This window comes from Bufo bufo, chromosome 3, assembly GCF_905171765.1.
Source record: "Bufo bufo chromosome 3, aBufBuf1.1, whole genome shotgun sequence".
NCBI lineage: Eukaryota > Metazoa > Chordata > Amphibia > Anura > Bufonidae > Bufo > Bufo bufo.
The window spans coordinates 640,238,771-640,252,281 of record NC_053391.1 but is presented as its reverse complement, the minus strand read 5'-3'; the positions used below and the strand labels follow the sequence as shown (position 1 = coordinate 640,252,281).

Sequence of the window (13,511 nt, the reverse complement as noted above, 5' to 3'; positions counted from 1 at the left end):
ACGACCCTTAGGGTACTTGGATCCTGGAATAAGTTCCATAGTACAATCATACGGTCTATGAGGGGGAAGGAACTCGGCATCAGACTTGGAAAACACATCACCGAAGTCACTGATGTAAGGGGGCAGGTTATTCAATTCAGAAGCGATTCCAGCTTGAATAACCGGTAAACAGCATGACTCACACTTTTGTCCCCATTTATGTAATTCACCCGTGGACCAGTTGATAATTGGGTTATGAATTTGAAGCCAGGGCATGCCCAAAACTACTTCCACGGGTAAAGTTTTTAATATCAAAAAGGAACAACTCTCCATATGACTAACCCCTACCGTCAAGGTTACCTCAGGCGTACAATATTCCACAGTACCGACCACCAAAGGAGTGGAATCAATAGCTATAATGTGTATAGGCTTGGGAAGAGACAAAATAGGTAATCCCAATGACAAGGCAAAATTATAGTCAATAAAATTTGAGGCGGACCCAGAATCAATGAACGCCTTCCCAGACCCTTTACACATGCCCAAAGAAATAATCATCGGCAACAATACTTTTTCTTTTACTACCTCTGGAAGTACCTTATCCTTCTGATCATCAGGCCTGGAGGATCTCTTGGAGGGAGGAATTTTGAGGCAAAGGCGTACCCAGTGATCAGATTCTCCGCAGTAGAAACAGGCACCCTTTTGACATCTAAGATCCCTCCTGGTCATCCCAAGTTGCATGGGTTCTTCTGGGTTACTTTCCAACTTTACTCCAAGGGTAAAGAGTCCGGTTTGACCACCACCTGTGGAAAAGTCAGAAGTTCTCGCCGTCTTTCCCTAATACGTCGATCTAGTCTGACAGCTAGAGTCATAGTCTGTTCTAAAATGTCAGGGGTGGGATAACAGACCAACATGTCTGTCAGTTCATCGGAGAGTCCAGTCTTGACTCCTAAGTGCTGGGTCATTCCAGCCAGAGGAAACGCACCATCTCCGGAATTGGGTGCAGTACTCCTGAACAGGTCTGTCCCCCTGACAAAGTGACTTTAACTGGAACTCTGCCATCGTCGACCTATCGGGTTCGTCATAGAGTACCCCTAAGGCCTGAAAAAATGCTTCAACGGTAGTTAGGCAGGGGGAGTCCACGGGGAGGGAGTAGGCCCATTCTTGCGGATCTCCCTGCAGCAAAGAGATGATAATACCTACCCTTTGCTGTTCGGAACCCGACGAATGTGGACGTAAACGAAAATAAAGCTTGCAGCTTTCTTTAAATGTCAGGAAATACTTCTTATCCCCTGAAAAACAGTCAGGCAGTTTGACATAAGGTTCAAGATTTTGAGCAGAGGAGGCCACTACAGGTGGGGCCTGGTGCAATTCCTGCTGCTGTAGCCTCTCCACCAAATCCTGCACCATTTGGGCGAGACTATGTACCTGGTCCGTGAGGACTCGCATAGGGTCCATTGTATAGGTAAGGCCTGTAAATCTGTCACGACAGAGGGTAGGGATAAGTGCAGCACTAAACTCCACCCCACCTCTGTCCCTGCCTACTTGCATGGCCCGTCCTAACCGATGACGTGCAAGTTGGTGGCAGTCCCTCGCTTAGATATGTGCAGGTGCATAAGAAGATAACAGAAGTACCGTAACAGAGTCAGACAAGCCAAAGTCAAAGCCAGGAGGTCACGCAAGTACACAGGGAACAATCCGATAACAAAGTCAAAACACAATATGCAGTCTGAAGCCAAGAGGTCACGTCAATTCCAGGGAGGTCACAAGGTCAAAAACAGAGCCGAGGTCCAAAACACACAGAAGGCACAATACGAAAATTCTGGTGAGGGTAGCAAGACCATTCACAGGCAACCTGTGGCCAGCAGGCTGCCTGTTTAAATAGCAGAACAAGTGGGTCACATGACGTGGCTAGCGTCACGTGACCCAAGTCCAGTCCAAACCATCTGAGCGCCGATAAATTGCAATCGGCACTGAGTACCTCTTTCAGCAAGGAGGATGCCGGCCGTGCTGAGGAGGCTTGCGCGGCTGGGTCCTCCCCGCCCCCTGGTCCCCATGGAGACGAGGACACAAGCCTAGTCCTCACTCCTGCACAGATGAGGGATGCCGCCGCCGCAAGAAGGAAGCGTGTCACCGGCTCCCCGTTACACAACCCCTTTCATACATCCCATATTAGCAGAAAACACGGCCTTACTTGTTCTGCTTTAAAGCACAGAACAGATTTACAGTCTGGCAAGCCACTAATCTGTGTGGGCTATCAGCCGTAATTTGTGTCGAGAAGTGAAAATGTCACATCCTTGTTTTGACAAACACAGGAGGTGTAGATGGCAATTTACCTTTACCTTCTATTTAGTACATTTTTGTGCTCAATTTTAGCAGATGAAAGATGTTTGCTGTAAATGCCAATTCCTATCTTGTATAAAAAATGGCATCACGCGTTTCAGGGCCGCTCTCTGCTCGCATTCCTTCACAACACTATGAAATTCCCATTTACTTTTCGGCACGCTTGTAACTTGCTCTCACTACCCCGGATCATTTTTCGGCCCTTTGAAGGCTTTTCTGCTTCTGATTGTGTTCGTACATTTTTAGAGTATTTGTTCCACTCTGCTTGGTTAAGTCCACAGACTTCTCTGTTGTGATTCCAAAGTTGCAATGACCGTGCCTGACTGAAGTAACTCGGAGCAGCCATGTTGTCAGGAATGCAGCAATTGTTTTTACATGCCACGCAGTGATCTCACGCTACAGAGCAGCCTCGTAGCGGGATAACTCAGAACATCTTTAGGCTCTTGTTTTATTTAAGTGGGAAGCGTCTGCAGATGCAGCGTGGACTGGCTCTTCCCTTAGAGGGTTTTTCCAGATGTAACATTGATGAAATATCCTTAGGACATTCGTGTCATTATTTGAACCACAGATCGCAGGACGTTCAAAACCAGGTCCCGAATTTCTCAGGAATAACCCACCCTTGTATGGTTCCGTTGGTGAGCATGTATCTGTCAGCAGTTTTGATCAAGCTGACAGCACTAGGCAGCGGGTTGGCAGAGCAGGACAGGCATACCTTTTGCAGGGCTTTTATTATTGGGAGTAGTATAAAAATGAAATTTATTCTGCCAGGTTCTGCTCCTGCAAGTGCACTGGAGGTGGAGCTTCACTGTGAAGTGCTTTCTGCATTGAGCTGCTTCACAACCACTCCCCTGTGCTCTGAGTGACAGCTGTAGCATCCAACCAGGAGACCAATACAGCTGTCACTCAGAGCAGAGGGGAGGGGCTGTGAAGCAGCTCAGTGCAGAGAGCACTTCACAGTGAAGCTCCACCTCCAGTGCACTTGCAGGAGCAGAACCTGGCAGAATAAAACTTCATGTTTACACTTCCTCTGATAAAAGCTCCACAAAAAGTAAGTTTGTGCTGCTCCCCCCCCCCCCCCCCTCCTCTTGTCAACAGCTTAGCAAGGTCATAACTGCTGATAGATTCCCTTTTAAAGTGTTTGCTATGAGGAGGTGTGACCTTCACTGCACCAACGTCAGCATCCGTGTCTGTGCAACGGTGTCAGGTGCCGAGCTGCAGTACCAAACACTGCCAAATGAACAAAACCTCCAGCATTGTGACCCCTTTAACTGTTTCCCGATGAGTCAGAGGAGTACCACACTGGTTTGGTGTCACGTTCTGGTGTGAGAGGGAAACACCACACCGAACATAGGAGGGAAATCGGTGAGGGAATATGGCCTGGAAACTAGGGAAAGGAGATGGTCACCTCCTAGTAAAACCCTAATCAAAGTCCTGACTAACTACCAGTATGAACAGAACCCAGAGGTAGGTGAGTTCATACACAGGAATACCTAGTGTCCTAACTTACCCTATAGGACCCTGGTACAAATGTCACGACTGAGACAACCTGTTCCTCCAAAAGGAAGGACAAACAGGAGTCTCCCTCAGGCCTTAATACAAATGACAGGGAAATGCAACACACAAAATAACCCAAACAAAATACAAAAGGGAAAGAAAACACTTAACTTCAAGTGGCTATGGCAACACCAGGAACTCAGCCGAGATCCACACACCAGCTATCCACAACTCAAACAGAAGCTATAAACCGCATAGCATAGTGGGAGACACAACAATAAATAAAGAAGGTTAAATGACCATAATAGCCACACCTGGGGAAAGAAGGTGCGGCAAGCACCAGCAACAACACAGACGTCATTTGATCCAAACAGAAAACATGTCAGATCAAACCACATGTTGGCAGTCTCATGGATCTCCTGCCACCTGTCGCGGAAACGTCCGTGACATTTTGGCTGCATTCATAAAGATGGACATCTGCAAAAAAAAAATATTTTCAGCATTGCTCCATCATTCTGCGGTTGTCTGCACCGATCCTGGCCATATTATGAGGCCTGGCCTAGTGATCTGGGGAGAATAAGGCTTTGTGATGGGATGACAGTGATCAGAAAAGAGATTTTTTTTTTTTATACTGAACGATATTTCCTATAGGAAAGGGAAGAATATTATTCACAGGTCTTTTTCACAGTGCATAGGATCTGAGGACGGGCAATTGATGAGGCTTCTGCCTATCACTCCTCGACGGCTGTACAATGCTATGCCACACTATTAATATACCCTCTTTTTCCCACCTCCACCTTTTTATTGGTAATGGTGGTCTTCAAACATGCACAATCCTTTGTTCTGTTGGGAAATCAGTGTGTGCTTTGGATTTTAGCAATTTTCACGGTTTTCTGAGACATTACAACTGATGACCTATTCTCTGGATAGGTCATCAGTATCTGATATCTGATCGGTGGGGGTCTGACCCAGGTGTCGGACCCCCACGATCAGATACTAATGACCTATCCAGAGGATAGGTCATTAGTAATATAGTCTCGGAAAACCCCTTTAAATGACCCTGTTTGTACCAAAGGAAGAAATAGTAACTGTACTGGAATGAAATGAAAGTATGAACAGAAGATGGAGGGGTTAAGTCTTAGAAAACCAGATGTTGAAGAAATTTCATGAATATGTAACATTGTGTGTTACAGGTTCTATAGGAAGACAAAGCTTGGTGGATTTCAAGACATGGAGTGCGTTCCCTGTGGGGATCCCCCGCCAACATACGAGCCTCAGTGTAAGTAGATCACATCAATCACTTAGGCTTGTTCTCGTGTTGGTCTGTCTATATTATGTTTCAGTTTCGCTGTAGTCCCCCCCCCCCCCTGTATATGCATTTGTTTGTATATACATAATATTTTCTCAGAATTTGTGGTGCTCTGTTCTTCTGTTATTCCTCTTGGAAATGTATTAATAAATTGGCAGCTAGACATTACCATTCCCCTTGTCAACAGCTCTGGGCAGATGGAAAGCGTGTGAGGACAATACGAGGTCCAGCTTTGGGTCAGATGTCTTGTGAATTGCGTGGGAGAGACTTATGAGAGCTCTGAACGTTAGATTTCTACACAATGTCATTTGGTAACATCTCACTTGGTGACCTTTTCACGTGAAAATTGAAATTACATTTGTGCAGTGGATTTGAGAGGTATAGTTTGTTGAAGTTTTTCTGGTTGTCAGAACATTGGGATGTGGTTTTTTTCCAGTGTTTTGGTTTTTTGTTTCTTTTTACTTGACTTTTTATTATTGGTTTTTCAGAGGATTGTTTATTTTGGGAAAACTGCAAAAATGTATAGAAAACTTTTATTTGCGAACTAAAGCTTTTTAATTTTTAAATATGCAAACTGACACCAAAATAAATGATTAAAATAGGTTCTCTAGTTTGTTTAGGCCATTTTGATATGTTAGAAGGCTGAGTTTTCTCATTTGTGGGAGGGGTGTATAGATATATACACCCCCAGGGGGGTGCTTGCTGGCTGTGTGCGCTTCCGGTGCCCCCACCCTCCCTCCCTTCATCTTTCACACTCACCCAGGGTATGCCCCCTTATAGGCCTACCCACGCACTTGGCTAAGGGCACACCACCAGCCATTCAGTTAGTTTACTATTGGCTACCCAGCCATCCCTTTCACCACAGTGTCTCATCTTCCAGCCACGACCACAAATAATATTTATAGTTTTGCATGTCCCTGCACAGTCAGCACGGATCGGACAGTGCCAGACGTGTAAAGGCACACCCCAAAAGGTGACACCCAGATGTTAATTCCTTTATACATCTCTATGAGGAATAACAGAGGAATTTCACAACACAGGGTTCTAAGACAAGATGTGGCAGAATGGTTATTTTATGGGGAATCTGATTATTTACTAGAGACATGACAGGTTCTCTTTAAAGGGGTTGTCTGATATTACAGTCACTCACACAGTGAAGCAAGGTGTACTGTCGCCCGCTTCATCGGTGCAGTGCGCATGTGCCTGACGCCACCAGAGAAGAGTCCTGGACTCTTCCCCCAGTAACTCTGAATTTCATTTTCATTTTGACTGCTGGCTGGTTGTATTAATATCTGATGCTCCTGAGAGTATCAGATCCTTATGTACCCGAATGGCGGCCATGAGAAGGGCTCGGGTAGCCCCCCTGGCCATCGGCTTACTGGAAAATTTCCCTATGGGGTATATGGCCACTCTGCCCTTGCCCTTTAAAAATATCATGGAAGCTTCCATTAGTCTCATTGACCTTTCAGAGATCCAGTAAAAGCTAGGAAGTCTTTAGGGCAGTGCCCACTGGGAATGGGTACAGGTGGCACTAGGAGAGCTATTTTATATGCAGTGTATATCTTCATTCAGCTCAGTGGCACTGACTTTTTGATTATGGTTGTTTATCAGTTTTTTTTTGGTTTTTAGTAATGTTTGTAATTTTTAATTCGTTTATTTGCAAAGTTTTATTTTGTTTTATTTTATATGTTTTGTATGTCTTTTTCTATACAGTACCTTATCAATCTTGTACCCAAAATATTGTGCAAATTCATCTGACAAGACTGCACTCTCTCTTTAACAAAATAGCGTCATTTTCAATCCCTTAACGACGACTCCGACCCCTTTCTGTTTCTCTACTTCATGGGCTACAGTCAGAGTAAACCTAAAGCCTATTATAGCATCTTGTCCCGTATGGTGTTGACTCTAGCAAAAGCCATTGTTGATCCAAGTAGCTATGAGTTGATAAATTGACTCTCCCCTATAGTCGGCAGCTTAGATCTTGGTTGTGAAATATTTTTCAAGAAAGCTCTGATGTGAGCATTGAAAGCAGCTCGTCTCCAGCAGATGTGTGTGTGTGTGTGTGTTACAGGACGGCGCACACAGATTAGATTTCAACCATAAAACCCAAGTGGTCTGCGAGGAGGAGGCAAATATTTGTAAGCCCTCTTCAAGTGCTTTGGTGGCCAATGAAAGTGTTAATGCCTGTGGGGCCCCCATAAATTAACAAAGTCTTTTGTATCCCTGAGATACTTTGGCAAGTGTTTTGTTTGCCTGTGAACACTTGTAAGGGGCATGAACTTCCTGTGCTAAAGGCTTATAGAGTGGAGCGAGTTTATTAAGACTTTGATCAGAAATTCTAAGAACTAGTAGCAGTTGATTATTACCCAGCTGGCAATAAATCTCCCGTCTTCCTTTTATTCACTGGTTTAAACATTTACCCTCCACCGGAGGAGGGATGGTGGAGACCTCCTTGTAGAAGCACTTTACAGAGTTGATACCCAGCACTTTGGGCGGTCACTTTGGTTAAAGAATTGTTAATAAGGCAATCATGAAATTTTGGAAACTTTTTTTATTTGTTTTCATTCATATAGAACAGGGGTGGGCAATTATTTTTTCGATGGGGCCACATGAGAAACTGAAAATATTTTGGAGGGCCGGGCCAAAAGGCTAAACTCAATACTGCATAAAATCAATTGTATTTCTTTATAAAAAGCAGTAAATATCATTGTTGGACAACTGGTACGAGTACTTGTTATAGTTAAACAATGAAAAAGTGAGGTTGCCTTACAAGAAAAAAATTTAAATTTATTAAACAAAATTTCCCAAAACAATGAACATTTTTCACTATTTGTGACTCATATTAGTGAAAGCCATTGTCCCCCTGTGAATCCAGCCATTGTCCCCTGTGAATCCAGCCATTGTCCCCCTGTGAATCCAGCCATTGTCCCCCTGTGAATCCAGCCATTGTCCCCCTGTGAATCCAGCCATTGTCCCCCTGTGAATCCAGCCATTGTCCCCCTGTGAATCCAGCCATTGTCCCCCTGTGAATCCAGCCATTGTCCCCATGTGAATCCAGCCATTGTCCCCATGTGAATCCAGCCATTGTCCCCTGTGAATCCAGCCATTGTCCCCCTGTGAATCCAGCCATTGTCCCCCTGTGAATCCAGCCATTGTCCCCCTGTGAATCCAGCCATTGTCCCCCTGTGAATCCAGCCATTGTCCCCATGTGAATCCAGCCATTGTCCCCTGTGAATCCAGCCATTGTCCCCCTGTGAATCCAGCCATTGTCCCCCTGTGAATCCAGCCATTGTCCCCCTGTGAATCCAGCCATTGTCCCCCTGTGAATCCAGCCATTGTCCCCCTGTGAATCCAGCCATTGTCCCCCTGTGAATCCAGCCATTGTCCCCCTGTGAATCCAGCCATTGTCCCCATGTGAATCCAGCCATTGTCCCCATGTGAATCCAGCCATTGTCCCCTGTGAATCCAGCCATTGTCCCCCTGTGAATCCAGCCATTGTCCCCCTGTGAATCCAGCCATTGTCCCCCTGTGAATCCAGCCATTGTCCCCCTGTGAATCCAGCCATTGTCCCCATGTGAATCCAGCCATTGTCCCCTGTGAATCCAGCCATTGTCCCCCTGTGAATCCAGCCATTGTCCCCCTGTGAATCCAGCCATTGTCCCCCTGTGAATCCAGCCATTGTCCCCCTGTGAATCCAGCCATTGTCCCACTGTGAATCCAGCCATTGTCCCCATGTGAATCCAGCCATTGTCCCCTGTGAATCCAGCCATTGTCCCCCTGTGAATCCAGCCATTGTCCAATGTGAATCCAGCCATTGTCCCCTGTGAATCCAGCCATTGTCCCCTGTGAATCCAGCCATTGTCCCCTTGTGTACAGAACACCCCCCCCCCCTTACAATAGTACACACCCCTCCCTCCCCCCCTTGCCTTTAGAAACGTAATGCTCAGAGATGATCAGCCATGTGTTAGTCACACTGACTACACACAGCACAGGGGGAGGCGGCCGCAGCTTCATGCTTGTCGGCTCTGTGACTGTCAGTGTCAGACAGTCACAGCCGATACTATGAGAGCCGCGGGCGCTGCGCTGTTACAGAGAAGGGAATAATTGCGGCCGGCCGGGTCCCGGGTACGGCTCGCACGAGGCACCCCCCCCCCCCCTGCTGTGTCTTACCTAGACAGTACTGCCGCTGACGCTGCCTCCCTGCCACCACGCCATGCCACACGCAGCACGCCGAGTCGGAAGTCCTCTTCATTCGCGGAGGAGGGGTATCGTTGCTTGGCACGCCTCTGGCTCCGCCCGGGGGCCGGATTAAAAGGTCCGCCGGGCCGTATACGGCCCGCGGGCCGTAGTTTGCCCAGGTCTGATATAGAATGTATTTTTAGTACAGAATAACTTGTTTAGGTTATGATTTTTTTTTTCTAAGAAGGTGATCAACACTCAGTCCCCTTCTGGATAACCCAGATTATTTGTGTGGTTGAGACCCATGATCTGTCATTTTATAAATGGATAGAGAGCTCTGGTTTCCTGACATTTTGAGAAAATGGGTAGTAGGATACAAATACAGGTACCTAAAAATAAAAAAAAGTTACCATGCTTGCCTTTTAAAACGCACGCCAAGTGTCCTTGGTCCGCTGGTCCTTGTTCTGGTCCTTCAGCACATAGATGATGTTCAGTTTCCCCCACAGTAGTAACATCCAAACATTGCTAGCAGGGTTCCATGATAGAGACAGAACTTATTTCCAGCCCTAAAGAGGTGGGTTGGGCACAAACAAATTGTGCAGACTCAGTGAACATTTTAAAGGGGGTTATCCACCTTCCGGAGCCTTTCGGCCAGAGCTCCTCCCTACAACCTGTGGAGGGAAGCATACTTACCTGCTCCCTCTGCTTGGTTCCAGCTCCTTCATTCGCCTGCTGCGCTCTGGTGCCACCTGTAAACTTCCTGTTTGACCGGAGTCTCCATTTGACCGTTGCAGCTAATGACTGGCCGTAGCAGTGACGTGTTTCCCACCTGGCGAATGGTGGATGTCACCACTGTGGACAGTCATTGGAGTTGGAACCCAGCGGTGGGGAGTAGGTAAGTATGCTTCCCTCTGCAGGTCCAGTGACGTGAGTGTATCTGGCTGAAAAGCCGCCAAAAGTGGACAACTCCTTTAAGGCTGGGGGCTACATAGTAACGTGTCGCACAACAGCAGGTCTCAGAGAAGTCCTGGGACAAGTAACGTTTGTGTGACTTCTCTGCAACTTCCTGTTCCACCTAACTTGCATTGTGGTCTGTGACAGCAAAGTCTGGTGCGGCTTGCGCCCTGCAACCAAACATACAAGTGTTTCATTCTCTGGCATTGTCGTGTCGTAGTTGCAGCTATTTGCATGTTGCACTGCGACACTATATGTTCACCTTTTGGGGGGTTTGGGCAGACCCACCCTCCTGGCCAGACCTCCAAAGGGAAGCATACTTACCTGCTCTCCACAGCTGGGTCACGGCTCCTTCTCTGCCTGGTTCCCGTTGCCTCGCTTAGGTCCCCCACTGTCAACATATGCTTTGACGCTGGTGCAGCCAGTGACCGCCCACAGTAGTGACCTGCCCCCCTTGCATCGTGTCGGTCATGTGATACCAGCGGGCCAGATCTCCATTGCAGCAGCATCAAACAGATTTTGACAGCGGAGGACCCTAGCGAGAGAGCCGGGATGCAGCGACAGGAAGCAGTTTTTCCTTTACAAATTTGGCCAAAGGATCCTCTGGTGGGTCCAAGCTTGGACACAGTAATAGACCCAAAAGCTGTTGTGGGCCCCTGTGAGTAGGAAAAAAGGCACAACACCATCTAACCTAGAAAGCACCAATGCTTCCTAATGTCAATTTCATTGCATGAAAAGTACTGTTAACTATTGTCATAGATTGTATCAAGGGGGCCCACACACTTTTTTTTTGCACAAGGGCCCCTTACAATTTGTCTCTAAACCAGATATCCAATTAAATCTTATTGATGATACATCCTAAATGTGCAATGATAAGGGAGGGCCCTCAGAATATTTTCCTCTGGTTGGCCCAAGGGTCTTTAGCCCGTCATGAACACCGCAACAACGTTCCTAGACAATGCCTTGAAATGTTTGGTGGAAGGTCATATTTTCCACATTGTTCCAATGAGCCACAGTTTTAAATCCATTGCCCAACATAGTACTTCATGTTACTGTAGAGTAGACCATTGCAGGAGCCAGCTAGACTACTCCATGAGTCAGTGTGTGTCCTAAGCTGGAACCATCTACATGATCTCCGGATTTACTAAAAAGCATCTGTCAGCAGGATCAACCCCTGCCAGGTTTAATATGGTTGATCCTGCTGATTAAAGCGATAGTTGTGAAAATCGGTTGCAGCATTCCTGTTCCAAAACAAAAAAACTTATTTTGTACACAGACTAATGGCTTCAGTGCACCAAGGGATGGTCCTTAGCTCCTCGGTGCACCTCTGCTCCTTAGCTTTCACAGAAGTTCACTGAAACCCTCATTTTGAATAAAGATTCAAGTTTTTATTTTCTAAGGAACACCGCAACCGATCACAAGACTGGTATAGTAGCAGGATTAACTCTACTAGGCCGTATGCACTGGATATGCTATAAATGTCTGATAGATGCAAGTCCCACCTGAGAAATCCATGTTCTTGACATAGGTATGGTCCCAGAGATGGGACCTACACCTTGTATATGTTTATGGCCTAGTTGACAGTTTTATCTACACAGGATATATTATCCCTTACAATAACATTGTTATGAAAGGCTTTCAAAAACAGCAGAGACATATCGGTGTCGGTTCATTTTTCAAGTATTTTTTTATTTCAAGAACCTGTACACATGATGTGTTTGCACAGGGCGCATACTGCTCCACTTATCAGTAATGGTAGATAAGAGTCATTTACACTGAAGGTTGAGAAATCCCGGACTGACAGAAGAGATTACTCCTTTACATTAGGTAAAAGGAACTTCACATTTTACTGTTTATGACCATTTTATGGTATGAAATTGAACTGCCCTCCACCACCTGCCAGTGGTCTGGAAAAAGAAATATTGAGTCTTTGCAAAAACTTGTCAATAAAAGTAAAAAAAAACACTGAAGCAGCAAACTTTGTGAAAAACTAAATTTGTCAGTCTCAAAACTTGTGGCCCCAACTATACAGTGGCACAGACTAAGGCTATTTTCACACTAGAGTTTTTAGCGGATCCGTCATGGATCTGCAAAAACGCTTCAGTTACAATAATACAACCGCATGCATCCGTCATGAACAGATCCAGTTGTATTATGTCTTCTATAGCCATGGCGGATCCGTTTTTCTATTCTGCCAGATTGTGTCAGAGAAAACGGATCCGTCCCCATTGACTTAAATTGTGTGTCAGAACAGATCCGTTTGGCTCAGTTTCGTCAAGCGGACAGCAAAACACTGCAGGCAGCGTTTTGGTGTCCACCTCCAGAGCGGAATGGAGACTGACCGGAGGCAAACTGATGTATTCTGATCGGATCTTTTTCCCTTCAGAATGCATTAGGGCATCCGTTTTGGACCGCTTGTGGGAGCCCATGACGGATCTAACAAACGGAAAGCCAAAACGCTAGTGTGAAAGTAGCCTAAGTTTAAAGGGGTTGACACCCCCAGAGGGCCTTTTGTGCAGGGCCCCTAAGACCGTTGCCAGACCTGCGGACAGAAGAATATCTGCCTGCTCCTGGACGCTGGGTTCTGGCTCCCTCACTTCTCCACCACTTCCATTCTTCTGGTGTCTACATCCAATTTGACACAGGTCATGTGATCGCTAAAACCAATGACTGACTGCAGTGATGCCGTGTCCGCCATGCATCATGTGACCCAGTGATGTGATGCATGGGGGGACTCGTCACCCCTGCGGCCAGTCATTGGCTGCACCAGTCACGTGACCCATGTCAAACCAGATGTTGACATGGGGAGACGAGGAGTGAAGGTGTCAGAACCCAACGTCTGGGAGCAGATGAGTATGCTTCCATCCACAGGTCCAGCCACGTAGGGGGTCTGCCCAGGGGTGAATACCCCCTTTATTGCATCGAATAATAATAATAATTATTATTATTAGTTTTCTCTTTCATTCATTTAGAAAGGAAATACATGGTGAAAGCCTGGTGCAGCTGCATGTCCTGCACTGAAGCACGTATGGACATAGATCCACCAGGATTTCATCCTAATAATTTGCCAGGAGTAAGGAGTTGAGCAAGGTGGCTGCATTTTTCAAATAGTGCCACACCTGTCCATAGGTAGTATCTGGTATTACAGCTCAAGACCATTGAAGTGTATGGAACCGAGATGCATTACCACACACAACCCGCGGATAGGTGTTTCATAAGAAAGCAGCCATGGTTTTCAAACCCTGGACAACCCCTT

General features: G+C 46.3%; 1 protein-coding gene across 1 annotated transcript in view; it reads left to right on the top strand.

Moving 5' to 3' along the window:
* TNFRSF19 (TNF receptor superfamily member 19) overlaps nt 1-13,511 on the top strand; it is a 79,643-nt gene that overhangs the window by 39,649 nt on the left and 26,483 nt on the right. Inside the window, exon 5 of the mRNA XM_040426201.1 lies at nt 5,007-5,092. Within this exon, the coding sequence (XP_040282135.1) occupies nt 5,007-5,092 (86 nt within the window). The remainder of the gene's footprint in view (nt 1-5,006; nt 5,093-13,511) is intronic.